Genomic DNA, 27860 nt, shown 5'->3' with positions numbered 1-27860 from the left:
ATATCAGCCTAGAGGCAGCTAAGATTGCAGGTGGTGTGTCTCACGGTGAGCGAGTTAATGTTTGCTTTTACCTAGACTCATTTGCTAGTAAAATGATTTATTTCCTGTTGAAAACAGCAAAAAGGAGTTGCTGGAATATGATCACTTGGTGACCAGGCAGTCACACCTTCTTACTCCACCCCAAACCAAGTCACAAGTCTGGAATGTATGGCAACAAGCTCAAGGTTTCCATGAATAGAAAGTGTCCCTTGTGAATTTAGGATCCAATCTGTAAGTGGCTGATTATCTCTTTTAAGCTTCTTCTTTAAAGCTGGTGTGAAAGATCTGCAGCCAAATCCAAAGTCTTGTAGACATGCCTTCTGGTTTAGCTTAACTAAACTTTGAACTTTAGTCTATGGATTGTGTATGTTCAGGTGAATTATTATAGAAGGTCTGCTTCAGGAGAAAATAATATCTGCTGGGCAGATTGGGTAGCGAGGCTTGCTGTGTTAACTACATGTCTGTGCAGATCGTTGGATTAAGTCAAGCACAATGTGGCTCCAGGGTGTGTCATAAGTGCCACAGTGGGTTTAAAAAAAGGGGAGAAAAATGGATGTGTTGGATTTTTTTTTTTTAAAGAATCACATAAGGACTGGTAAAAGTGGAAAAAAAAATTACCAACCAAGGTGGATTCAACTTCATAATCTTGCAACTGGAGGTCAATCAAGAAAATGGTCAAATAACATTAAGATGGTGTTAACCCTTTTACGTCAGACCTTTGGAAGGTAGATAAATGAATTCTAATTTGTAAAATGAATTAATTCCTTATCCAAGTTGAGGAGCATCTAGAGGCTTCCTGATTTTAAATGGGCACTCAGAACAAAGTGAAAAATGTAACCATGTCTTGCACCAATGCCACAGTAGTCTATAAGGCAAGATTTCCTGATTTAAAGACTAGGAAAACCCCCTTCTGATGATGCATCTTGAAGATGGAAGTACATTTTAATAATGTACTATAATTTTTTTGTGGTGGATTCAAACAAGCTGTTTTATTTTTCAATTGCTTATTAATTTTTCAACTGAATTATTCCCTTAACAAAGAAAAAAGTTTAACAGCCAACTGGGGTTAGTGCTGTATCACTTGTGCTAGTTAGCACCACAGATATACATTATATAGACAAAAATATTGGGACTGTTTCATTCATGCAGTCTGCCTTTACAAACCTTTGTGAAGGAATAAGTGTTTCTAAAGAGCTCACTGAATTTATGTGTTGTAATGTAATAGGATGGTACAGTTTAACAGCAACCAATCAGTTGAAGCATTTAGGAACCACAGCATCTCAGCCATGAAGTGTCAGACCATGTTAAGTTACAGAGCTGGGTTGGAGAGTGCAGAGGTACATAGCACATAAAAATCAGCAACACTCTGCTGACTCAGTAACTGCTGAGTTTCAAAACTGCTCTAGCATTAACATCAGCGCAGTAACTGCGGCAGGAGATTCAAGGCATGGGTTTCCATGGCTGAGCAGCTAAAAGCAATCACCAAGCACAATACCAAGCCTTGGATTGAGTGCTGTAAAGGATGCCACGCCTGGACTCTGGAGCAGTGGAAAATGCATTCTGTGGAGTGATAAATCACACTTCTCTAGCTTTCAGTCTCATGGATGAATCTGGGTTTGGTGAATGCCAGAAGTTTATCAAGTTTTGTGGAAGAGGGATAATGCTATTGGGGTTGATTTTCCGGAGTTTGTCTAGGCCACTATAGTTCCAGTGAAGAGAAATCTAAATAGTACAGCAGACAAAGACATTTCGGACACTTGTATTGGACACTTCCAACTTTGTGGGAACAGTTTGGGGAAGACTCTTTTCGTCCAACACCAGTGTCTAGCCTCTCAAATGCTCTTCTGGATAAAAGGGCAAAAATTTCCAGAGACACACTCCTTAATCTTGTAGATTAAGAAGAAGAGTGAAAGCTGTCATAGCTGCAAAGGTGGCATCAACTCCATGTTAATTCCTATGAATATGGATTGGAATTTCATAAAAGTTCCTGTAGGTGTAATTTGAAGGTGTCCCAATATTTTGTCCATTTAGTTAGTTTGTTATCCTCTAAATCAGTGGGAAGCAGTCTGTATTTGTTGATGGCCGTAGGGGTTCCCAGGTTTATTTCCATAAAGCATGTTGGGTATTGTAGTGAGAGAAGACTGATGGGTGAAAAACACAAAAACAACAGCAAATCCATACTTTCAAACCACTGAGGCTGAGGGATGCAGTACTGCACTACAGAAAATATAAATAACATATTACATGCTAATTTTAGGCCAGAAAGCCCCTTTAAATATGTCCAAACTGAGACCATTAACAGTATTCCCTACACTCTTACAAAATAATGATGCCAAAAGGGGTGGCATGGATTAGAAGATGGATTAAAAACTCACTTAACCCATACAGTTGAAGGTTCTTCAGGGAACGAAAGCAGTTCTTCTATGGCATAGCTCCAAAGGAAGCCTTTCTGGCAGGGTTATTTTTAAGAATGTATGCATACCAGAAGCCTGTTTACAGTTTGAGTGTTTTATGGTAATTCCTCTAGACGTGATTACAGCAGACGCATGAGAGGTCTGTTCTGATAGGAGATCAGCTCTGACACTCTGAGACTGCTTTAACCTCCCTCACTCACCCTCCAGGTAAGAACGCGCCCAGCTCATCCAGACATGTGGTGGCCTGTGGAGTGCATGTTGACTAGAGCAGCTACCAGTGCTCTGAGTGAGTGAGTACAAGACAGACATACAGTGCATGAGGTTTTCTATGAGTAAGTGACTGTCTTTTACTGAGTCTTATCTCCAAGAAGATATCCAACCATTTCACCCCTAGACAGAAAGGTAAGACAGACTCTCTCTCTCCCTCTCTCTCTCTCTCTCTCTCTCTCTCTCTCTCTCTGAATGAGTTAAGGAAGCTTTAAAGGAGGGGGGAAGGGATTCTGACAAAAAAAAAATCCTCTTTGACAAAAGTTAGGTTGGTGAAAGCTTGAAGTAGGAGGGCTGCTTCATGGTGGCCATGTGATTGAGGACTGAGGAGAATGGCCAGAAGAACAGAAGATATGGAGAGGTTAGTGACTCAGCACACGGTCCTTTCTTTGTTCTACAATCTTTCACAAACTATGGTATGTTTTGTACAATGGTGTGTTTGTGCCTCAAATATATGATTGTGCTTATGTGATTCCCATTGCAATGCTGTCTCCAAAGCTGTCTCCAAACCTCTCTTTCTGACACCTCAAGATCTTCAGGCCTTGCAGTGTTTGATCTGGCACTGGTTTGTGTTTGTTGTTTGCGTTTGCACTGTGAAGTTGTGACCTGTCTTGAATCAGTAAAATGCCTCTCCTGTTGAAAATCTATCCGAAGAGGCTTGAACCGATTTAATCGTCAAATTACTCTTAGTGACAGATAGTGCTCAGTTGTCTGGACAGGTTTCTCTGCATAAACAGAACCCTCATAAAGGCCAAGCAGGTAATTTCATTTGAAGCAGGCTGTTTGCTAGAAGAATAATATAGAATACAGAATCAGTCAATAACTGTTTTTCAGTGGGCAGTAGTAGTGAGCACTGCGGCATACTTTACAGTAGGTATGCACAGATATGGAAATGATGGTGATTTTCGTTATTTTACATGTACATACCTGGTCAGGCTGATACAGATGTACATGTAATTATAAAAAGCAGTGGTGAACCATTACAAACAAGTCATTAGTTTTGGCCATAAACAAGGCAAAAAAAACACTGTGCTAATTTCTGCTAGCACCATAATGGGATTTTAGTAGTATGATTGCATTGAGCTAACAACAATTCACCTGAGCATTTTTGGCTGATGTTTAAAGCTTCTTCTGTTTTACCTTGTAGCAATGTCACAAAAACTTGCTGCTGCTGTTTCTCCCTGACTGAAACATGTTAGCTCAGGCTACTGCTTGTATTCACAGTCAGTGATGTATCAAAGACTTCCAGACAGCTTAGCATGATGTTGTTTCTCTCAGAATTGATTCCACTCATTGTAAATCAAACCATGACTGGTTGATTCCACTGTCAGTTTCTAATTATATGATTTATTGATTTTGATATGTTAGTGACTGTGAACACTCAAAGAACTACTTGAGTGCATAAATGGTTCTTTGCTTGGTTAACTGGTTCTTCCCTAAGCTGGAGAGTTACAAATAAATCAGATTGAGGCATTTTAGCATGGTGGGCTAGCATCACCTATACGTTCTGCAGTTCTGAAGTTCCGTCAAATCTAAACATCTATTTGATCATGATTTTTTAATGCAATCTGCTGATAGGTATATTATTCCAATATCATTCTACATCACTACGTCTACATCCAAGTTCATTTTGTATATATTCACATCATTTTTTTTTTCACTTTTTGCATGTAGCAAACATGATTGCTATATGTAATGCTAGTCCTGCTAAAGCCTGAGTAGACTGATAAACCAATGTGATGAACCAGTTATTAATCTCAGTGTTACTGAGCTCTGAGTGATAAACAAACTAGTGATCTCATCAGTAGTGGACATGTTTTCAAGTGGTAAGTTTAGTATCAGTGTTGTACTGGAGTCCTGCGCAGGTGATTGTGGAATCAGCATTAGATTAAAGCAGGTGTTGAGAGAAAAAAGTTAAGAATTTTCTGAGCCTCATTTAAATGAATTAAATGCATTTTTCATGAAAGAAGACTTTCATAAATGCCTTATCACTATGTAATTCAGAATACATTCTATTTGATTTATTGTAATGTGATATTACTGTATACATTTAGCACAGTGTATTCAGTGTTCAGTTTTTCAGTTGATCACTAGTTTTTTTTAAAGTATTCTGCACAATCTTGCCTAATTTAAAGCTTCCTGTGTTGTGGACAATGCCAGCCTGTCCTATGAATGACAAAACGGTTGATGCTGATTATGGTTATGATATATTACCATGGCATTTGTGGAACTACATCAGTTATGGTTTAGGCAGGTTTAGTTTCTGTTTGTGTAGCTCTCACTATCTCTGTTATAACATGTTCTCCCCTTGTGCAATAGGATGTCAGCAACAGAATCAGAATGATTCAAAGTTAGGAGCTCTTTTGAAAGTGCTTACCTGCAGGTGTTACCAAATTTTCTACAAGAAATAATCAAACAGCCTGATGCCTGAACTCATTCTTATGTGTCCTGTGGGCCTTAAATTACCAATGGTTACAGAAAACAAAGCTTGTGATGGGGATGGCCCAGATAATGTGATACTGAACCTGTTTGGCCTGTGCAGTGCAGTGGATTCTTCAGGACACCAGGGTATTTCTCCAGTTTATGTGTCAGCGCCATCTGAAAGCTCAGATCACCTCATCACAAGTTCAGCTGGAGATAGAATCATGCAGTAAGTCAGCTATGAGACCTGAGAGGAACTAGTCAAATTAATTATCTAGAGCACATCATCTTGCCAGTCAGGCGTCATTCTTGAGTTCGGCATCTGCCTACTTATTCAAAGTCGAGGCAGCATGTGTCAAGTCACAGCATGTGTTACAGCAAACCGTACATTATTCAGTGAAACCTGCGGGAAACTCGGCACAAAATCTTATTAAGGTTAAAACAACAGCATTCTTATTGGATCCTGTTAAATAATTTGAGAAGAACGTTGCGCCAACAAAGGTATGCTTTTCAAAAGATGCAGGAATTTTTGTAATATTAAGCCAGTAGTTAATGGCATAAGTCAGTAGTTGAGATGTAAACAAAATTCTTCAGAATGGTTTGATGTGAAAATTCTCCATTCTAGAATAACTTACTGAGTCAGACGTATTCATAATGGTGATAATAGGAACCTGAAGTTCAAAGAGTTTAACTCCTCTAAAAGCTACATCAAAGAAAGTTATCATATATGAAATGCTTATGAATGCTGTCAGTTACTTGAGACATTGTTTTATGATATTTTATCTTATATTATGAGATTTCATTTTAGGTTTTGGCCTTAAACTCATTTTCCCAATGCATTCATGGTTGAGAGGTACGTGCAGGGCACAGAAAGGCAAAATAGACCCCAAAAGAAAATGTATTTTTCAGATTTATCACTATTTTACTATTACCAACAGTACATATAAAATAAAGACGGTGTGCTCATTTTCGATAAATTAATGCCTGTATTTGCATTTTAGGCATTGCAGCCCCTGCTTACCATCACCACCACTATAAAATGATCTGAGTCAGTAACAACCACTAGAAAGACCCATTTCACATCAAACCACTCTGAATTACTTTTTCCATTTCAACCACTGAATTATGTAGAAGTGTTTAAAAAGCTGTGGAGTTTCCCTTTAAAGAGCCTGAAATATTAAGCTTTCTATTATGTGTGTTTATAATTAACAATATGACAATCAAAATTGTTCTTGACCTTCTTTCAGCACGCACCATGTGCACATCCTCCTAGATCAGGCCTCACCAAATCCCACTGTTTGTGCATGTTATGCTGCACCACACCCTTTGATTAAACACTGGAAAAGAGTGTCAGTGACAGAGAAGAGGAAAAGTGTGCAGACGTGCAGTTCTCCTCTTACTCCTCTATCTTGTGGACTCTTAATCATCAGGTTTCATTGACATGGACATTTGGATTGGATGATGGGAACTCACTGAGGACCATCCACCAGAAGATTTCTATTGAGGCCAAATAGAAGTGCACAGGTAAGACTTTGTGACTTTATTCATTGCTTTACACTGTGTGATGTTGCCATATGGCAACAATGATTTTCATGATCTTTTGGCCTAACTACAATATAAATGTTCTGTTCTTTTCATATGGGAAACTGAAGGCTTTATGTGTAAATTTAGTTATCATTTGTCTTCTGTTGCTGTTTGTACTTCTCACACACAAACACTCACACATGGCGAGGCCTGGTTTCTGAAGCCCTCTGAAAGTGTGTGTGTATAATATATTTATTTGATAACTTAAGGGAGGAAAAAAATGTAAACACTTATTTTGAGTTACATTGTTTATATCATAAAATAATTCAGTTTAAATGCTTATGGTTTCATCTAGAATTATATAATTATTGCCATATGGCATCATGACAACGGAACTGCAGTCTGCCAGGCATACAATTGGAGTGAATAAATACACTGTTATTGGAGACGGTCTGAAGCTATATTATATTTTAAGCAGATTTTTTATCACAAAAAATATTTTCATACTTCTTTGTTATGTGCATATTTGGCCAGTATGTCTTTCTGCATAACTGTATGATAAATATGTCTTATAGAAATTTACTTTTTTGCATGCATTGCAGATGCACTGTTGCATGATGTTGCCATGTGCAACAAAATGCATTCTAATTTTTATAATAATAATAAAGGTATATTTTATTTATAATGCATATTTCATTTCATTATAAATTTAAAGGATAATAAAGTAATTAAAAGACGACCAATATTTTGTGTAACAACGCTATAGCACTATAAGAGCACTAAAGCAGCACTGTTGCCTCACAGCAGAAAAGGCCTGGGTTGGATTCCCCAGCTGGGTAACCAACATTCTTCTGTGTGGAGTGTCTCTCTCCATGTCTGTGTGGGTTTCATCCAAGTGCTCTGATTTCCACCGACCAGTCCAAAGACATGCAGCCAGGCTATCAGGGAATTGCCCCTAGGTGTGTGATATATCTGCATGTCTGCCCTGTGATGGACTGGCAACCTGTCCAATAAAATATCAAAAGCAAAAAACAGAACATATTGCCCATAATGTTTGAGTAAATTATGCCATTTTCCAAAAAAAAGATCTTTAAAACATTTATTTTGTGTATAGTTTAGAATCCATGCACTAAGTGGTTAAAACGTCATTACTCTATTAACAGTTATTTTAGCTTTGTTCATTTTATGTAGTGTATTATGTGTGGAAGTTGCTGGTTGTTTTTTTGGGGGAGGTGGTTTCGCATTTTCTGCATGCAGTGATCAAACAATTTATTGGTTTCAGTGGCTTAATTGTCTTCACAGTCATAAGTGTGTGAAAATGGGTTCTGTAAAGAGAATACTCTTAACTTATTCATGCTGCAACAGAGTCGTTCACTTCTGTAAATGAGTGTAATCACACTGTGATTTGTGGGTGTATCTGAATAAGCCATCCTGTATTATCCTGGGATTTCTTAAATCATAATTATACCATGAATTTCTCAAGAAATGCTTGCTGTGCTCCAGAATCTGCATTAATTACTGCTCTAATCAGGAACCGTTGGTACAGCATTGCAGTTGGTTTAAATAGGCTTAAATAGGTTTAAAACTAATTTGGAAAACTGTCCATAGAGTAGTAGATATTCTTTGCTTTCAAAGATTACTATTCTTGATTAAGCAAGTTGCATATCCTGTTTTGTATTATTACTCTTTCTAGTTTCATCTGCATATGTTATGTGGCAGTTATAACCAAATATGTAATAATTTTGTCAAATTTACTGTATGCAAGTATTTATATTTATGGAATTTGGCTGACGCTCTTATCCACAACGACTTACAATTAGATCATTTTACACAGGGAGGTGAAGGTAGTGTTAGGAGTCTTGCCCAAGGACCCTTATTGGCATAGTGTAGGGTGTTTACCCAGGTGGGGGATTGAACCCTAGTCTACAGCATAGAAGGCAGAGGTGTTACCCACTACACTACCCCAACCGCAGTATGGTATGATAGCTGAGCTTTATCAGAAATTTTAGGAGGAACGAATAAAGAAAAATATCTTGAACTCTAGCATTCAAAAGTTTGGAATTACAGTTCAAAAGTTTGGGATCAGCATTTTAAAGAAATAAAGAAAATGCTGCAAATAATTGTTTGCAGTTATTCTATTATGATGGGACTACTCTACAACTTCACACATCACTTTACACTATCTAAGTAATAGGAAGCTGTGAATGATAGATTGGTCCAGAATGCTGTGTAACATTGAGAATTAAGTAATAATAAAAGCAACATCCGGAATGCTGTGTATTTAAACCATGGTAATCAAATTACTATAAATAAGTAAATACATAAATACATACATACAGTTAATTATTTATCATTTCCACTCTGCTTAAGTTAGAATTGTACAAGAAAACTTGTATCCTGTGAACTGCTGTGATCTCTTACCTCAGTAGCAGCTCTATTGCATCTGTATTGCGTAGGCCTATTACGTACTGTTTAATGTTCGCTTGTGAGTAAATATTGATTGGCCTACTTAAACAAGGATACAGCCTGAAGATATTGCTCTTGTATGAACACAGTGTATACATGTTGTCATATCCTGATGTCAAATGTAGTTTTATGTTTCTGCCATTATTGTAGATAAAACTGCATTGTTTTTACATTGTTTATTGTGCACCCAAACCCAAAAGCATACTCAATTCAAAGTTCTAAACGCAGGTGCACACTTTTTTGTAAGCTGTTTCCAGTTTATTTTCACAGCCTTCAAATGGTAGCTACTGTCTCAAACAGTAATCTGATGAAAATGACTTCTAATTATCAGAAAAATCGGTTTTATATGACAGCAGCTGTGTTGTCATGATCAATGTTGTAAAAGCAGAAGAAGACATTTTTAGGTGTGATAGCATTTCTTGATCATCTTTCATTTAAGTGTAGATCATGTTAAGCACAAACAACTGCTTTTTCACTATATACACACTGCAATAAATGATATTGTGGTAAGTAAAGTTCAGCATATTTGTGGTATTGTGATTTGTGATATTGACCATTGACCTTTGTATAAAAAGGTCAGGTTTTTTTTTTGGAGTCTTATCTTTTTCACTGAAGCTTGTGTCAAAATGACTCTCAGGTGGATTTGATCTACTCATCAAGGCTTTGGCACAAATTTATGGAGCCCATGACAGCGTGACTTATGCTGATAATATAATTTGTAAAGATATGCTTTGTATTACATAAGAAAGGAATAAAAAAAAAATTTTTACACGTAGTCTTGGACTTTTGCACCACACTGTATCTAATAATTCTCATTTTAAAATTGCACTAAGAATATTATATAAGCAAGGAAGTGTAAGGATTTTTCTTAACTTGTTTTAACTTTTTTTACCTAGAAAAACATACTAGGTAAGTTTTGTCTTGTAAACATTTAAACAAATATGTGAACAACATCTGTAAATAAGTTGAATAAGCTTTTAATTTTCAAACACCTCAAAATTTGAAATTTTAGATTTATTGACTGGATTTAAGATGTTTTCACTTGACACAGTATAATTATTTGCAGTGCAGCCTGCCAGGAAGGCCACTGGCAGCTGAGGTTGCCACAGATTATACGCCTCTTTTCTCTTTTCTAAGTGTTTTACAGTTTTTTAAACCTGGGACATTTTACTCCTGCACTCATGTGTAAATGACCTGTATTGGTATCAATGGTTTTCAGTAAAGAAAAAACCTCTGTGAAGCTGGCCCCCATTGGCTTGTGATGTCACGCAACCCCCCCCCCCCCAATTAACGTCCAAGCCAATCCAAAATGGTCTGATTCCTTTGTGCTGCGTTTGGGCTGCGTTTGTACCGTTAAAGGAGGCGTTTGTGCTCTTTTAATTCTTAAGTTGTTGTATAAACAGGTTTTGTCACTGCAGATGACATCATTACCACAGGTTAACACTAGTTGATGGTGACGATCCCAGAAAGGCCTTTTTTCTTCCTGAGCAGCCACTGACCCTGATCACTACAGAGTCATCTGGCAATTTCAACGTTAATTATTCAGCTTCATCACTGCACTGAATAGTCCAGAGCTGAACTAAAAATTATTAGAAATGACTACTTTGCCCTTCAAAAACATTTTCAAACCAATCAAGGGTTTTGTGAGGTTTCAGGAATAAAGCAATTTGGTCTTTCAGTGTATGATGCGCACTCATGTTAATGTGTGACTTGTTAAAATGCTCATCAAATATTAATGAAAATTTACTGGAACCACCAAGAACACAATAGATTTTAACAGTGACCAGTGTGGGCTTTATCCCACTCTGGAATTTTCGTGGATATTTCCTTTTGGTTCCCAGAAATGAATAATTCATAGTTTTGGTAGAAATGTAGGAATAACACAGGAAACCTAATGATGTCATCTGTAGTGACAAAACCTGTTTATACAACAGCTTAAGAATTAAAAGAGCACAAGCATTTCTTTTAACTGCACAAACGCAGCACAAAGGAATGAGACCATTTTAACGCGATTTAGATGTTGATGGGGGGCTGCGTGACGTCTCTTATTAAAGAAATATTTTTAGCCTATAACTTGATCATTAAAACAGCACAAACATTTCTTTTAATGGCACAAACCAGCACAAACGTATGAGACCCATTTGGTGTGATTTGGACGTTGATGGGGGGTTGCGTCACAAGCAATAAAATGTAATGCTTGATTTCTTAAAAACGGTGCCAGCACAAACAATGGTTTCTATGGAACAAACCGTCACAAACAAATAGTAGCATTTTTCTTCCATTTCTGACCACATGGGGGGCCAGCTTCACAGAGATATAAACTATCTGTAAATACTACTAATAATGTGGATTCTAAACAGTAGTGGGGTTAGTGTTAGGTTTTGGGCCAGGGTTAGGGTTGGGTTTAGGTTTTGGTACGCTACGCATACAAGGAATTTGGTTTTGGTTACAGAAGCTCACAGTGCACAGTATCAGACAGACATTCACATGTAGAGAATAAAATAAATATAAAATATAACGAAATAAAATAAAATAAAAATAAAACATGCATTCCTACCATCACTCACTCATACACACACACACACACACACACACACAGTCATACCTGTAAACTTTACAAATGTGCAAATTGTAAGGTTGAATATAACCTTAAAGTAAATTTAAAGTATCTACAAATCATCCATCCATCCATCCATCCATTTTCTAAGCCGCTTCTCCGTCAGGGTCGCGGGGGGATGCTGGAGCCTATCCCAGCAGTCTTCGGGCGGAAGGCAGGATACACCCTGGACAGGTCGCCAGTTATCTACAAATCATCTCTTTTATATTTATCTTCATCTTAATACAACAATTGATGATTGTGGTAAGGATTTGATGACACACAGATATTGTAATGTTTCAACCATGTTTATTTGAGCAGATGTACATACAGAAAAGAAATATGGATTTCAATATTATTAAAAATGCTTTAGAACATTTTCTCAGCTGACTCAGCAAAGAGGAACCAGAATAATTGACTAAAAATTAAAACATTTATTTTTGTGTATTTACATTGTCCTGCATTGGACTGGTGACATGTCCAAGGACTGGCAACCTGTCCAGGGTGCATCCTGATATAAATATAGAAAATTATTAAATAAAAAAACAGATTTAGGACAAAGTCATGTAATAATTGAACTGACCCTTTTACAAAGACGAGTAGTTTTATAAAATATCACCACAATTTTGGATTGATCATGGAAGGTCAAGAAATATTTTTTTTGTAGTTGGTAAAACTTTCCATGGTGAGTCAAAATTCCATATGAAATGCATTTGGGGTCTTTTTAACCCCCTTTACAAAAACCTGTAGTGATACAAAAATGTTCTTTTTTCCCAGAACCTTTGAGGAAATATGGAAATGGCATTCTTGAGGCTCACAAACAACAAAAAAGAAGGTTTTTTTGACGAATACATGGAATATCAGACAATTAACTGATCTTTTTAAGATCACGCTCTATCGGGACAATATGAGCCATTTTATGTATTCTAATGTTAAAGATGCACAAAGATTTAGAGGACATAAATGTTCTTTCTGTCTAAAAGGCACTAGCTGTACCGGCATCACATCACACAAAGCATTTGGACACAAAAAGGTTAACACTACAACTAAGCTCATTCCTGTGGTGGGTGATTGATTCCACAATAGCAGACAGAAGGCAGCCTATCTATGTAAGCGTCTGTCCAGGGTCATGACAGGCCTAATTGTTCCATCAGTGGAAGTCTGGTCCAGCGCTAAGAGCAGTATTGTAAAAGGGAAATGAGGACAGGCAGCATGTGCTTACTTGACCTGCTTTGTTCAATAAGCCCCGCTTAAAACAACTCATTGAACTTTTCGAATGAACATTGATGCTGCTGTTTTAACCTCCAGCTTACAGCTGGAAAGAACTGCAGACTCACATTGTTGTTTGGATTACAGTCAACTTTAGTGCTGAAGACTTTAAATATGTGCATCTGGATGGCATATCAGTTTTTGCTTTGCTATTGCTTTGTTTAGTTTTTAGTTCCAATCTCTAATAACCAGTGGAAGGGTGAGGCGGTGAATGCTAGAGATCCTAAGATTAAATATGCAGATTTGGAGGACATGCCATTTATTGCGTTGCTGAGCCGAAGAAGAGAGCGTGTCTTAGATGGACATGGAGATAAGCTAAGCGCTTAAATAACACTACAGTAGTTTTGTTCCTCTCCATGGAAGGGGTGTGTCTTCTGCTGACTGGGTGTTATATTCTCTCCACCCCCCTTCCTGTCTCACCTCTCTGGAGAAGAATATTTGAAGTCAGGCTTGCCTGGGTGGCATTGTCTGTTGTGTGCTCAGTCTACTGGAGTCATCTGAGTTTTTTTCCCACCCTTGTGTTTTGAAAGGAAGTAGTGACTGTGTCGTTGGGGTTTTTAAAGCACTGTGGCTATGTTCTCATGTCTTGGCTGGAGAAGATGAAGGTGCCCCACTATAATGCGTTTCACTGCTGTTTTCCTCAGGCCCTCAGAATGTTCCAGAGGAAGAAGAAGAAGAGGAAGATAGAGATCTCTGCACCTAAGAACTTTGAGCACCGGGTGCACACGTCTTTTGATGCTGTACGGGGCTGCTATGTAGGACTACCACCTCAGTGGCAGAGTGTCATAGAAACCCTGAGGAGACCCAAGCCTGTGGTAGATCCCTCCAGCATCACACCTGTGCGTCTCAAGCAAGAGAAGGTACAGCAAAATGTTCTATGTTTGCCATAAAGAATGTTCTACAAATGGAAGTGTGTAACCATGGCCAGGTTTCCTGTATATGTTTAGAAGTGTTTATGTTTCTGTTTATGTTTATAGGGTGAGCTTATTTTCAACAGAGATGATCCAAATGTTTATAGACACCTACTCATCCAAAGTTTCTTCTAAGATCAAGGGTATTTATAGGGAGCTCCCCCTTTGCTGCAGTTACAGCCTCTACTGTTCTGGGAAGGATTTACACTAGATGTTAGAGCTGTGAGGATTTGATTGCAGTCACAAGAGCATTAGTGAGATCAGCTACTGATGATTAGTTTTGGATCCCAAAGATAGTAACTGGAGCTCTGTCACTCCAGTGAACGCAGTTCCACTGCTCCTCAGCCCGGTGCTTGGGGACTTAATACCCCTCTGTCAGACACTGGGCAACGGGCTTGGTGACCTTAGGCTCATGTGTGGCTCCTCCAGGTCACCCCATTCTATTATCAGTGCTTTTCTATAGAGATTTTATGAACTGTTTGCACACAGTTGAATATCTGTGTCAGCAATGGGTGAACCTTAAAGTAGACAAATTCACTAAACAGGAAGGGTGTCTGGAGACATTTGAACACACAGTGTATGTATCTCATAACAAAAGTGTAGCAGGTGTTGTTTGTCACCTTGGTCTGTCTCCTCCTGTTCTTTTCTCTTCTGTTCTGTTCTGAGTGCATTTTTTTTACACATTCATGCAAATCATCACCAACTTTATCTGTGGCAACACCTCAGATTTGCATTTGAATTGAATTCACTTTATATTTAATATTGTATCTCTTACTAGCTTACTAGATATGCACTCTTAATTCGTACCATTTGGTAGATTATACTGAAATAAATAAACAAAATTTACAAAATAGCCTAGGGAAATTCATAATTAGGACTGTAACTGCTTAGTTTTCTAGCACAGAATAAATGGGCAAACCTGAAAAGCAGCTTTTCTCTGTGCTCAAATGAAATCTGGTCTGAGCAGTCTCTGAACACACATAGTTGAATTTCATTGGGGAATTTGATAGCATTGTTTTGATGCATGACATAGAAGTATTTCCTGAACCAGCTCTTGCCTCAATGTGTCACTCTTGTAGTTGTACAGTTAAAAAGAAAGTTTCAAAATGTAGTATATTTAGCTACTAATTCAAGCAATTCAGTTTCAGGAATGCATGAATGAGTTAAGAAGTTGAAAATAGTTGTAAGAGAAATGTCTGCAAACCCACTTCCCTGTCGTTGTTTAGATTATACTAAACACAGCTTAGATTCAAAGGTAAATTAATATCACTAAATATGCACATTCACACACATATAGAGCCATACCTACACACGCAGTGTTTGAAAGTAGTCTTGTGACTTTCTCTTTCACGATTAGGTGTTTTAGAATTGTTTCATTTGTGCATGTATTATAGACATTGTGCTTCAAACCACATAATGTCAGCTATATTATAACTTATCAGTCAATACTTTGGGTCCTACTGCACAATAGCAATGTGAAATGGTTAATTATAGAGAAACTTACTATTTTTACTAACTTACAGATTACTTTACAGTTGTGGTGACAGATGTCTACAACTGAAGTATAGTAAATAGAATGCAAATTTCACAATTCTAAAACCACCAGTGAAGTTACTTGTTTTCTAAGGTTTTAGAAGCATTAAAAGATCCAAACACTTCCTTTTATATCAATCAACTTGAAATTACTTTATTTGCATCTTAACAGCTTAATGATGCAGAGATTTTGAATAATTGGTGTAATTCATTTTTTAAAAAGCTTTATAGAGAGTCTACTGGTGTATATTATATTGACTTAATCTTTTGAAGAATGATGCTGTATCTTGGTAATAAAATGTCTGTGAGAAACATACATTCAAATTTCTGAAGTGGATGAAAGAAGGTTTTCAAACGCACAGTCTCCCCATTCAAAATTGTCCAATTAATGCCCGGGATCATTTTAGGTTTCGGTTTCAGTTTCAATGAAGCTGATTGTTATTGTTGGTTGTTCTAACTTTTCTTACAGATACAAATGAATAAATAATAAGTTTAGCTTGGAAAGCAATGCATAAATAAGTAAACTGGATTCAGAGAGTGTCCCAAGACTATTTTTGAACATTGTAAGTAAAGCTGTAATGATGAAAACAGATTTTAAAATAGAGGAATAAGTTTTCAGTAAAGTAGAGAATCACATGATGTATGAAGTACAATTCAGGCATTAATTCAAGAATTACAACCTGCAACAAAAGAAGAAAAGCCATACTGTACCAACTTGTAGATAAACCATAATAGTTATAACTAATAGGTTTTCAGCCCGTACACTGAGGTTGTGTGCACTGCAATTATAATGTTGAGCAATAAATCCTCTAGAAGAGTAGCCATTTCACATCATAGCAGTGAAAGGAAATTATATTTTTGAAGTTCTAAGACCACATAAGACACAAGTATTCTAAACTTTAGAGCCCACAGTTTAACATCAGAGTAACCACCTTATTATTAGCTCTGTCACCTGGGTGATATTCTTGCAATTGTGTAATTAAGCACATTATGAACTTGTATACTTTTGCTGTGCTCCTTCAGTCACTTAACTCAAAACTCAAGATATACGTTCACTAAATGATCACAAGGTCAGTCAAAATCATGCATATTTGTTAATCATTTTGCAAGTTTTTTAGCTTTTCAATTTTATTTTATACATGTATCTTTTCCTCAAGCTAGCAAATAAAAATTCACATTCTGCTGCAACTTAAACATGTGAATGTGAAAGGTAACATCTGTGGATAATATGGCAATCAGGTAAAATAATTGCTGTCATAATTGTGACAGGGCTAATGTCTTCACTGTCTTTTATCTATTTTTCTGTTTATTCTAGTTGTTTGTTGTGTAAGCTCTTTTGCTTTTCAGTTCACTTGACAAAACTAATTTACTGTCCTTATTTACTTTTTTGTAGCTACTGCTTGGCAGTGCTTTAGCAACTACTGTATACAAAAGCAATGCCATAGCAACATCTCAGCAACCATCTGGGAAATCATAGCAACTACCTAGCAGCACCTTAGCAACCACCTTAAATGCCATAGCAACAGCTTAGCAACACCATAGCAGCCACCTGGGATATCATGGCAACAGCCTTGCATGAACTTGGCAACCACCTAGGAGAGCATAGCAACCACATTGTCTATATTTGTCTGTATTTACTATGTTTTAAAGTGACCTTTATTGTAAAAAGATGCCGTACACATAAAACCTACTACTATAATTATAATGATATTTATTATTATTATTCATGCAGACCATTGTGCGTGGCAGTTTTATTGGACATGGAGACTACATTGCTGCAGCGATTGCGGAGATGACCCGCCTCTCTGTCACCAGCTCCAATTCGCTCAGGAGGACCAGCCCTTCGCTAAGGAAACGAGCCCAGTCCATGGGCCGCCTCGGTGAGGTGGCCGAAGGGGACACATATCAGTATCAGGAACTGTGCAAGAACAGACAGACAAATGGACAGCCTGCCCTGGACTGGCACGAAAGAGCACGGCAGGTATACAGTGAGAGTGGAAGTCCACGGCCTGGCTCCAAAAAGAGCGCCACATTTCAGCCTAATGGGTTGCCACCCAGAGCCAAGTCTATTATCGAAGTCAGCACGACGTCCAGTGAGCAGCCTCGGCTCATGCCAAGGGACATCTTATGTTCACCTGGAGCGGATCAAACAGAGATGTTTTCACACAGTGAGAGACTAAGGCTTCACCAGCCCGCTGTGACTCATAGAGACAGTAAGACCAACCCCAGACCTGTGTCCTGCATCTACAATACCCCTACATTAAACCAAGGGTCAAAGGTCAGCAATCCAAGTGAAAGGATGACTCCAAGCCCAGAACTTCCTGTGGTCTCTGTGGACACCCCTAGGAGGCCTTACTCCACATATGACTTGAAGGTGAGAGCACTCCTTCATTCTCTAAAGAACGCGTATAAAACATCTCACTAATAATGTTCTACACTGTGCGCTGTGAATAGAAGTGATGAAGTGATAAAGTGATCTTAGCTTGAAGCAGATTAGAAAATTAGATAGTATTGTTTTCATAGATACCAAAGACTTCTCTGAATAAGCTCTTGCCTCAAGTTGTTTGACTCACAGCTGTGCAGTATAAATAATAAAAATGTCTGACTCACTGCCAAAACGTTGTAGAGGAATGCAAGTTACGGCACCTTTTGAAAAGATAAAAATTCCTGACCGAAACTGAAATTCTAAACACATCTGGCCGAAAAACCAAAACTGAGCTTTAAAGTTTTTTGTATGCTTTTGAATAAACAAAAACCACATGGTAATAGGCACACTTATAGTATTGTTACAATCTGGGTTCAGTAGAACAAAACTAAAATGGCAATAAATAGTTTAGAAAAAATAAACTTAAATAATTAAACAACCGTTTACAGTTTACAAAAAAGTAAATAAAAAATCCAGCATCCTCAACAACAGAGAGCAGTAGATCACTCAAGGCAGTTAAGTCTATTATTTTTTAGTTATACACAGCACTGTGGCACTGTCCTTTGTGAATTTGCTTTTTGTCATTTAAAAAATGTGTCTACAATTGATGGTGTTGTGCTAGTAGAAACTCTCTGCTTCCATTGTTTTGCTGTATTCAGTGTATTGAGTGGGATGTCAGGTTTTTAGTCAGTATCAATGCTATAATGAGCATTGTACCCTCTCTTATTTAAATGAACAGTGACAACAATTTGCTTCTTTAATGTCACTCATAGAAACCATACAACCTTTTTTAAAGTTGTAATGCTGCAGCTCCAACTGTTGAACGTGTCTGTGCTGACTGGCACTGGAGAGCAAAGGAAACATCATGATTTTTCATTTTCCATTCAAATTAGTAGTTGGACACTTCACTGTAGACCTCTTGCTGCACTGTAGTCTTCAAAAACCAGCCATTTTTTTACATTTTTGACCAAAATGGTTCTGTATCTAAATTCAGTGGATCCCTACATTTCGAATTTAGCTAAATCATTTTTATTCCTCTTTTTTTAAAAGATCATCATCATCATCATACTGCTGCTTAATTGTAACATTCACTAGAAAAGTCTGGTAAATTTTTGCAAACACAGTTAATTTAATGCCATTCTGTGTTGTTTGAAGCACATCAGCTTTCCAACCTAAATACAAATATGTATCAAAATAAATGTGATTAGTGAAAGAGGCTGTGTTAAACACTGGCATTTTATTCTTGACCACAAAGTAGAAAAGCAAATATCAGTACAATTATTAAATTAGGAATTTCAATTAGGAAAATTAGGATTTTAATTAGGAAATTATAGAAATATTTTTTATTAACATGACATATTTAGTGCATTTCTTGGTTCTCATTCTATGAATAAAAACGTCTGAAAAAAATAGATGTAGAGAAATGGACTGTGGACTGCTCTCATTGTTTACTTTGGCAAGATTAGTTGTAACACTGTTAAAACTAGGACTATGTGGAGGCTGTACTTTAATCTGACTAGCTCTCACTGTGCATTGTTTACCTGAATATGATGAAAGAAGTTTCTTTCATGGTGCAAAAATGTTGTTAAAGGGGCTCCAGATTAGCTCAGCTCTCGCCCTATTGTGGAGAGATCTCAGGTTTTATTCCCTGCAATGCCACATCCATCTGTGGCCCGGAGTCCACTAGGGCCTAACCGTCCTCACTCTTTCTGGGTGGGTGAGATGGTCCCCCCTTTCCTGCCGTCACATAGTATGATGCTATTTTTAGAATTTGCAGTTAATGTCGTCCTACAAGCATGTTGAGCGTTTTTTTTTTGTTTTTTTTTTTGGGTTTTTTTTTTATGCAACACTGTTTTTTTTGCCTGCTCTGACATATCAAACCTCAGAAATATAAAATATGATGCATGTATCATGAAAATGTCTTGAAGTATTGTAATGTTATGTTTTTTGCCATATTGTCCCCACAAGCTTCATGTGTCTCAAAAGAAGAATATCTTAGCCTTCACCCTCCTAGTGTTGTGTGATGTGAAGAGCTAGCTAGTGGGTAGAATTGGTAATGACTAAACTGGGGAGAAAAATTGTGCAAACCATGTCAAGACTGTGACAGAATCTCAGGAAATATCTGTCAAGGTGACTTAAGACATGACATAACATGAAAAATTGCCTCACCATCATGTTTTACTTACTATAGCTCCCTGACTGGTACATTTGTCTGTGCTAGAGATGAAATGTGCCATTTATTCTTTTCTGTTACAGACAAACTCCTGTGGTTTCTCAGCCATGTCAAAACCTAATGGCACCAGCAGCCCAAAAGCAGGGCATGGCACACACTCCCACCCACCCCTACAGTCTTCCTCTAGCTATACGATAGGTTTTTCTCCTATTAAAGCTTCAGTGCCACCTATACAGAACAGTCCCTCCCAGCCTCGCCCCTCCCCTACTGGCTCTCCTGCCACCAACCTGCCAGGAGCCTCCTCTCCCTGCCTGAGGACTTCTCAACCAGCCACCATCAACTGTGAGCAACCTAAGATCACCCACGCACAGTTTAAGGCTGCTCTGCAAATGGTGGTGGACAAGGGGGACCCCCGCACATATCTGGAGAACTTTGTGAAGATTGGAGAGGGCTCGACGGGTGTCGTCTGTATTGCACGAGAAAAGCACAGTGGGAAACAGGTTGCAGTGAAGATGATGGATCTAAGGAAACAACAAAGAAGAGAGCTGCTGTTTAATGAAGTATGGCGTTCTGCATTATAGTTCATCTTAACACAAAAATCTTTGGTTTTGTGAGATTAATTTGAAAAGATAAATGTTTCCGAGTGAATACATTAAAAGTATGCACTCAGTTCAATTAATCATCATTTCCACATAAAATATATTACGTCAACATAATTACTATGAACATAAATAACTGAAATAAGAACATAACTGAAACATTGTGCATATAATATAGTTATGCATGTTGTCACTGCCACACAAAGAACAAACATTGCATTTTGCATAATTTGAAAACACTTGTTACCCTTTGCACTGTGTTAGAATATCATGGTGAATGGACCAACACAAATGGCATTATTAGGCTTAATGGCATTAAAGGCTTATTATGTTATCTTTCATTACAAGTTCTCCTGTAAAATTTTTGTTTCAAGATTTTGTTCTTGTCATTACTGTAACAAAACCTTGGATTAGTAATGCTGCTAATGCTAATTTACTGTAACAGTAACACATCAAGTTTGTATTTACCCAGAATTTTTGGGCGATTCTTATCGGTCTGTTTTTCATGAAATGCTCATATTTGATTCACGTAAATTTGATGCATTACATTTTTCAGCGTACTGCAAGTCACCCGGTCTCTTAAATGACTGGTTTGGCCCATTAATGTCCATATTGGTCCATTATTTTAAAATTAATTTAATTTGTTTGTTCAAACCACATGGCTGAATAGTTGCAGCACTTTTTCTTCACATCAGACCAATCAGAACAAGCCCTGTGGTGTGTTTCCTTACCATACTAAATGTAGATGTTGGACATGAGTTAACCACCTTGTCTCTGAGAACAGAAACACCTGTGAATAAATTATGGTCAAAAATCTGGATGTGATTTTACACTTTGGAATAATTTCTCAAATGCTTAGGTGGTCATCATGCGGGACTACAGGCACAAGAATGTGGTGGAGATGTATAAGAGTGCTCTAGTGGAGGAGGAGCTCTGGGTCATAATGGAGTACCTGCAGGGTGGTGCATTAACCAACATAGTATCTGAAACCAGGTGAGAGAACCAAGAATGATGCATGATGTTTTAAGACCATATGTAGCTTGTCTAGGTTGTCAGAATTTCTAAATTAATCTAAAACATCTCTGCGGTATGTTTTGATTAATACATCATTTGATTTGAATTTGATAAGCACATCAGAGAAGAGAGAGACCGTTCTGTGTAAATGAGAATACAGCCCTTTGTGTCAGACAACACATTTTACAACTGACATTTGAACCAAACCATCTTTTCTAATTAAGACTACTTTAAGATAATGGAGGTAATTGATCATCAGTGGCATAGTCCTGTCCCACGGAATGTAAGACTGCAGTTTTAAACTTTTGGTTACCAAAACTGGGCTAAGCAGAAAACCATGATACATGTTTACACAGAAATACAGAACTTAATCGCTTTAAACGTTCAGTTCAGGCACACATTCTCATTCACATCTTCACCTGACTGATGACTCAGATGAACAATATTCCCAAGGACAATATCAAGGAACATTCTGTATATGACAGTGGTTATAAGCATGCTAACTGCATCTGTATAATACCTGAATCACCTCATGAAAGGCTGATATTTTGACTGGAAAAACACAAAAATCACATACTCGATCCTCTAAAATCGGGGCTTGATTTAAGGGGGAAAACAAAGGGATGTCCACTTGATCAAAAAAGATAAACATCCACTTTATAAAACTGCTATCCCCTCTTTCCATCCCCTTTGGATTAATGTCATTACATCATTATATTCATATAATGTCATTATATGAATTTCAGAGTCACAGAGCAGATTGCTTTTGATGTGTGAAACTGTAATAAAATCCACAAAGCACAACAGTCACTGTGAGTTTGTCAAAGGTTTGCTTTATATTCATATATATTAATATTCATTTATATTCATAGTCAGCTGCCACTTATAACCCAAAAAAGTATTCATCCCCAGCCAAATTATGTTTTATTTATTTGCTAAGTGAAAATAAGTTAACACATTTCTGCACTGTGTTATTTATTTGTTTAACATGTTCTAAAAAATAAAACTTAAACTATAAAATGAGCCACAACTTCAGCTGGGATTCCATTTTTTCCCCATGGTGTTAAATTGAACAAATAACAGTATTTGTGTATTAAAATGTGCAGAAGTGTGTTAACTTCTTTTCACTTAAAAAGAAATCAACAAAACATGTAGTTTGACTAGGGGTACTGAAACTTTTGCAGACAACTGTATTCACAGTTTTTAACCACACCTCACCGACCCCCTTATCAGAGTTTGGCCATTGCCTGGAGTGTTTTATGCAGGGGACTAGTGTTCTAGCAGCTTGTTGACCACTATATGTCTGGTGCAAATGTGTGTACGTGTGTGTGTGTGTGTGTGTACGTGTGTTTGCGTGTGTGTGTGTGTGTCCACGCAGGCTGACAGAGGAGCAGATAGCTACAGTCTGTGAAGCTGTGTTACAGGCTCTGGCCTATCTCCATGCACAGGGTGTCATCCACAGAGATATCAAGAGTGACTCCATACTACTGACATTGGATGGAAGAGTAAGTGCTACTTTTAAAGTGTTATTTTACATCAATAGCTGTATGTTTTTATCAATGTAATAAATCACATACATTCCATAAACAGCATTAGTTTCTGAATAAGAATTTTGAAATGTTATTGGTTTATTTTATATGGCCTGGTTGAAGTAGAACACAGTGAATTCATTCATTCATTAGGAGACTGGCTGTGTGGGCAGGGCTTTCATTTAAGATACTCACTGATCTCAACAGAATACACTGATTTAAGCAAGGGTTATTTGTAGCATGACTCACAGCATGCTGGCTTCAGTGGTTTCGATGCAGATTATCAGCCTTTGACACCATTGTGTGCTGCTCAGTTTATTGAGAGATAGGATTGAGAAAGGTTATGAATGAAGGCTGGAGTCATATTACTTCATATCTGAGACACCCCATAAAGTCATAAGTGTCTCGCTGCTATAAATAATAGCGTCTATGATGTGAACACAGTGCTGGTTAGTGGGCAAAACCCATGGCCACAAACTTGTACAGACACTCAATACCAGCTAAAGTCTGCATTTGAAAAGTGAGATTACATCATATAGGAGATTCCTAGAGAGCAAAGAATGAGATTCACTCGGCCAATGACATCTGACGGAGAGTAAACACAGTTTATGTGTGTGACATGATGTGGTTGAAGTTCAGCAGTAAATGCAGTGAAAGCACCACTGACAGCACAAAGCAAGTTAGCAATATATAATCCCAGAAGTATTTCATATGTCAGCACAACATGGCTTTCAAATGACACTTTATGAATTTTACTGTGTTCTTTTCTCCAAATAATTTTGTTGGTAAAATACATGGTGACTTTCAATGATATCTGATTATATTAAATCTATTGAACATCTACATGGTAGCTTGTTAACAACCAAACTTTTTTAAATTAAAGAATAGCAACGAAGCTAGAATGTGTTCTCTTCTTTCCAGATCAAGTTGTCAGACTTTGGATTCTGTGCTCAGATCAGCAAAGACATCCCAAAGAGGAAGTCTTTGGTTGGAACTCCATACTGGATGGCCCCAGAGGTCATTTCCAAAACCCCCTATGGAACAGAGGTAAAGAGAATAGTTAGGTCTGATTCTGGAGTGGCTCTGTTTTCCCATGTGGTAATGTTGCCTGGAAGTTGGGGCCATTAAATGATAATCTTTATACATACTATATTTTCTAGATGTGTCCAGATGCTGACACAGGTGTTCAATAGTGCATATACAGTTTGTATAATTTCCATAGAAGGTTTTCTCAATAGAAAGGGACGCTGGAGTAGCAGTGCATGAGCCTACTGTCACCATGCCTAATGGCAAGCATCAGTTAAAGGGGTGAAAAGCTAGTGCTAGATCTAACTAACTGACTAACTCAGCTTTTTTTTAGGGAGGACAAAAAGCTGCCTTGTCATGTCATCTGCAACTTCAGTGTCAGTGACTATTATTAAATCAAGACCTGGGCACCATGCTTTGACACCCACTGATAATCCTTATCTCTTATCTCCAGAGTTATTTTCAGCCCTTGGTTGAAGAGCGGAGGAGTGTACTGGCACTTACTAGTAACCCCCTTCGTTAAGAATGTGTCTCTTCATAGTTTAGCTTACATAATTCAAACTTTGAGATGTGTATGTATTTTTAAGCTAGACTAAAGGAGAAATTGGTTGTTTTGAGAGGTTTAATGTAGTTGTATTCGTAGGTGGATGTGTGGTCTCTGGGAATTATGGTGGTGGAGATGGTGGATGGGGAGCCTCCTTATTTCAGTGACACACCAGTAGCTGCTATGAAGAGGTTAAGAGATGAACCAGCACCTTCTGTCAGGAACTCGAGCAAGGCAAGACTGGAAGAACACTAACACAACCTTTTCTGTCATTTTTAAAAAGCTTTTTCAAAATCTGTGTAGTCAAAACATCTGTATATATTATGACATGTATAACAGTCACATTTTGAAAGAAACATAAATAACATAAACAAAGAGACATAAAAAACCAAAGACCTGGCTCTTGAATTGTCATGATCAAGTAAAAAAAAAACATGAATCAAGTTTGCTAGAGCATGTGAAACACTAAAAAGGAACAATTCACCAACATATTATGAACATTTAATTAGACACTTAGATAATATCATGTTGATATGTTTAAAGCAATTATTGGAATTTGGTAAAAGAAGTGAGTTCAGCCTCTTGACTGTCTTTGTCAGTCTTGGTAGGATGTAATCTCATCTAATGTTTCATATAATTATATATATATTTATTTATTTCATTTAAAAATTTGTTTGCTTTACTGTCAAAATATTGTTTAAAGTAAGCAACAAAAATAACAAAGACATTTATTTCATGATCTTTTTTGGTGACACTTCACTTGAACCTTGCTACATAACTGATGTAACAATGTCATAAACATCATGGCAGATGTCATGTGCTGTCATGTGCTGCCATGACGCATTTTGTTCAGTAATATAACAATGTCATGTTATTGTCATGCCATTAATGATAAATGTCATGAAAGATGCTATGATGTTGGATGTCATGGCAGCATATGTCACATGCAAAATTGTGCTTTGTACTTTGGTTTGCCACCTCTGTCACGACAATTGTTGGTAATGATAAGTTGACACTTTTATCATGACAACACATGCCATGACATGTTACTGGCTTGGTTATATCAGTGTAACGTAGGAGTGTTCAAATAAAGTATTCCCCTTTGTTTAAAAATATATACCAGGGGTGCCAGTAATTTGGGCACTAGAGGGCAGACTAATTCATTTGTGTAACACTTGAATCTACAATATTGGGAGCTGCTTTTTTTGTGTAGTTGTAGTCATGATCATGAATCTTATTCGCTCCTCAACAGATCTCACCAGTGCTGAGGGACTTCTTGGATTCCATGTTGACTAGGGACCCTCTGCAGAGAGCAAGTGCCAGTGACCTGCTTAAGCACCCTTTCTTGCTGCAGAGTGGCTCCCCGCGCTGCCTGGTGCCGCTGGTGGAGCAGTACCGGAAGCGCATGTCTTTCTGTTGAGCAGTTTGAGCTCAAATAAGGGAGATTTATTTGGAACACTATAAACTGGCTTCCCTGCTGCACATGCCTTGTGTGACATACTGTATTCACACTGGATTGTGAAGTGTTGTGCTTCTGCTTGCAAGTGACCTCCACCTCCAACTTCACCATACTTTTTGGCTCTTTATGTGTGTCAGTGGTTCCCAGTAATGGTCCTGGAATACCACCGATGTATGCAAGTTTTTCACCTTTTTTGATGTTGCCTACATATTTCACTGGAATCACTGCCTGTTTTTTTCAACAGTATATTAAAATTAAATTCCAGATTTTGGAATTTAGTTTTGTAAGTATGAATAAAAAAATAAGCAAATAAATATCTCACTGAAGACATGCTGTCATTGTACAGGGTTTTTTTTTAATAAAATAAATAAAAATTGAAGCTTAATATCTCATTTCACTCTATTTGTGTTCTTACTTTGAGGTATGTTAGGACACATGCAATAGCATTAATTTATGCATTACATCATGAGTAATGGCACACCAGCCACGTTACATGTACGTTTTGCTTTGAAAATAAGTAAACGCCTTCTTTAGAGACCATATTTCACTTCAAAAATCATCAAAACAGAATTAGACAATGGGTGTTCAAATTTTTGCATACGACTAATTTATAATAATTATATATATATATATATATATATATTATATTGTTACTGTTTTAAGGCATGCAAGAGACATGGGTTTTGCACCTTATGCATATCCATGATGACTCCTGATACATTATATGTATGAAAGAATGATTAATACTATTTCATGTATCTTTCATTGTAAAGTGTTACCATTTTCTATTAAATCTTAACTGTACAATTTTCTTATTTCTGTCTTGATAATGATCTTATTTCAGTTATTAATCTAAAACTAAAATAGTTCTAGTAAAATGGCATGTATTTATTTGAAACTGATCTTGATACTTGGAATACATATGACCATATACCTAGTGGAGTGGTTTGTAATTACGTCTGCTCATTCGTTCTATTTAAAGAATGTTGAATTATACTCACTCACTGCTTCCTGGAGGCATTTTGAGCAAACAAGCTAATGTGTTTTTCTTTTTACACATTGTAAAATGTAGTCTCAGGGACTTTTACTTAATTAGTTATATATTTCCCTTAACCTACTTTTAGCAGTACAATTGTGAGCCAATATTGTTATTACTGTTGAATCATATACCATTTAGAAAGATAAAGTAATCCTGTATGCGTAGGGCATAGCAAAACTCACAAGCAAGAAACACTCTGCGCATTTAGCCCTTTACAAAGAGCTGATAAGGCACCACTGTCTTATCTGAATTCTCCAAAAGGCCCTTTGTGGATTCAAGAATGCAATGGGCAATTGTGTTGGAAATCAAAGCTTTCATTCTGTAAAGCCTAAAGGCAAGAGAAGTACATGGAGAATATTTATTAATAATACACAGCAGAAACAGGATTCTGTGGGTTCTACATTTTGTTTCACTTTTTGTATTTTCCATCATAATAAATGACTTTACTACCACAATATATTAGCATGTTTTAACAATCAATAATAGAAAGGCAAAAACCCAACATCAGTGGAACAAAGTTTGTACATTTTGTGTAATAATACGACAGGGATATCTTACTGCATACATCAGCGGTACAAAGGATTAAAGCACATAAGAGGGAAGGGCTGACAT

The 27860-nt window shown here is 37.3% G+C and overlaps 1 protein-coding gene across 7 annotated transcripts; it reads left to right on the top strand.

Moving 5' to 3' along the window:
* Positions 1–220: 220 nt before the first annotated feature.
* Positions 221–26601, top strand: pak6b (p21 protein (Cdc42/Rac)-activated kinase 6b). Of its 7 annotated transcripts, none has more exons than XM_017682944.2 (12): positions 221–270; positions 2661–2785; positions 2926–3081; positions 6572–6665; positions 13641–13856; positions 17173–17814; positions 20122–20598; positions 21497–21630; positions 23030–23156; positions 24102–24227; positions 24850–24984; positions 26003–26601. In XM_017682944.2, exons 5-12 carry the CDS (start codon positions 13650–13652, stop codon positions 26168–26170), a joined length of 2016 nt encoding a protein of 671 aa, XP_017538433.1. In that variant the 5' UTR covers positions 221–270; positions 2661–2785; positions 2926–3081; positions 6572–6665; positions 13641–13649; the 3' UTR covers positions 26171–26601. The 7 variants fall into 7 exon arrangements, with proteins under 7 accessions (XP_017538433.1, XP_017538456.1, XP_017538441.1 ...); XM_017682967.2 differs by lacking the exon at positions 2926–3081 and adding an exon at positions 5263–5370 and having other exon boundaries at positions 2661–2855; XM_017682952.2 differs by having other exon boundaries at positions 2661–2855; positions 2989–3081.
* The last annotated feature ends 1259 nt before the right edge of the window (positions 26602–27860 follow it).

The sequence above is a fragment of the Pygocentrus nattereri genome, chromosome 4, assembly GCF_015220715.1.
Source record: "Pygocentrus nattereri isolate fPygNat1 chromosome 4, fPygNat1.pri, whole genome shotgun sequence".
In the NCBI taxonomy this organism is placed as follows: domain Eukaryota; kingdom Metazoa; phylum Chordata; class Actinopteri; order Characiformes; family Serrasalmidae; genus Pygocentrus; species Pygocentrus nattereri.
Note: the sequence above shows the minus strand (reverse complement) of the source record. Positions and strands in the feature narration are given on the sequence as shown.

What these genes read in the sequence shown, in the direction of transcription:
- pak6b (XM_017682927.1), top strand. Translation starts at nt 13,578, where the DNA reads ATGTCTTGGCTGGAGAAGATGAAGGTGCCCCACTATAATGCGTTTCAC. An exon ending in ACTCCACATATGACTTGAAG is followed by an intron (nt 17,815 to 20,121) that starts GTGAGAGCACTC and finishes TTTCTGTTACAG; the next exon opens with ACAAACTCCTGTGGTTTCTC. An exon ending in AAACCCCCTATGGAACAGAG is followed by an intron (nt 24,228 to 24,849) that starts GTAAAGAGAATA and finishes TTGTATTCGTAG; the next exon opens with GTGGATGTGTGGTCTCTGGG.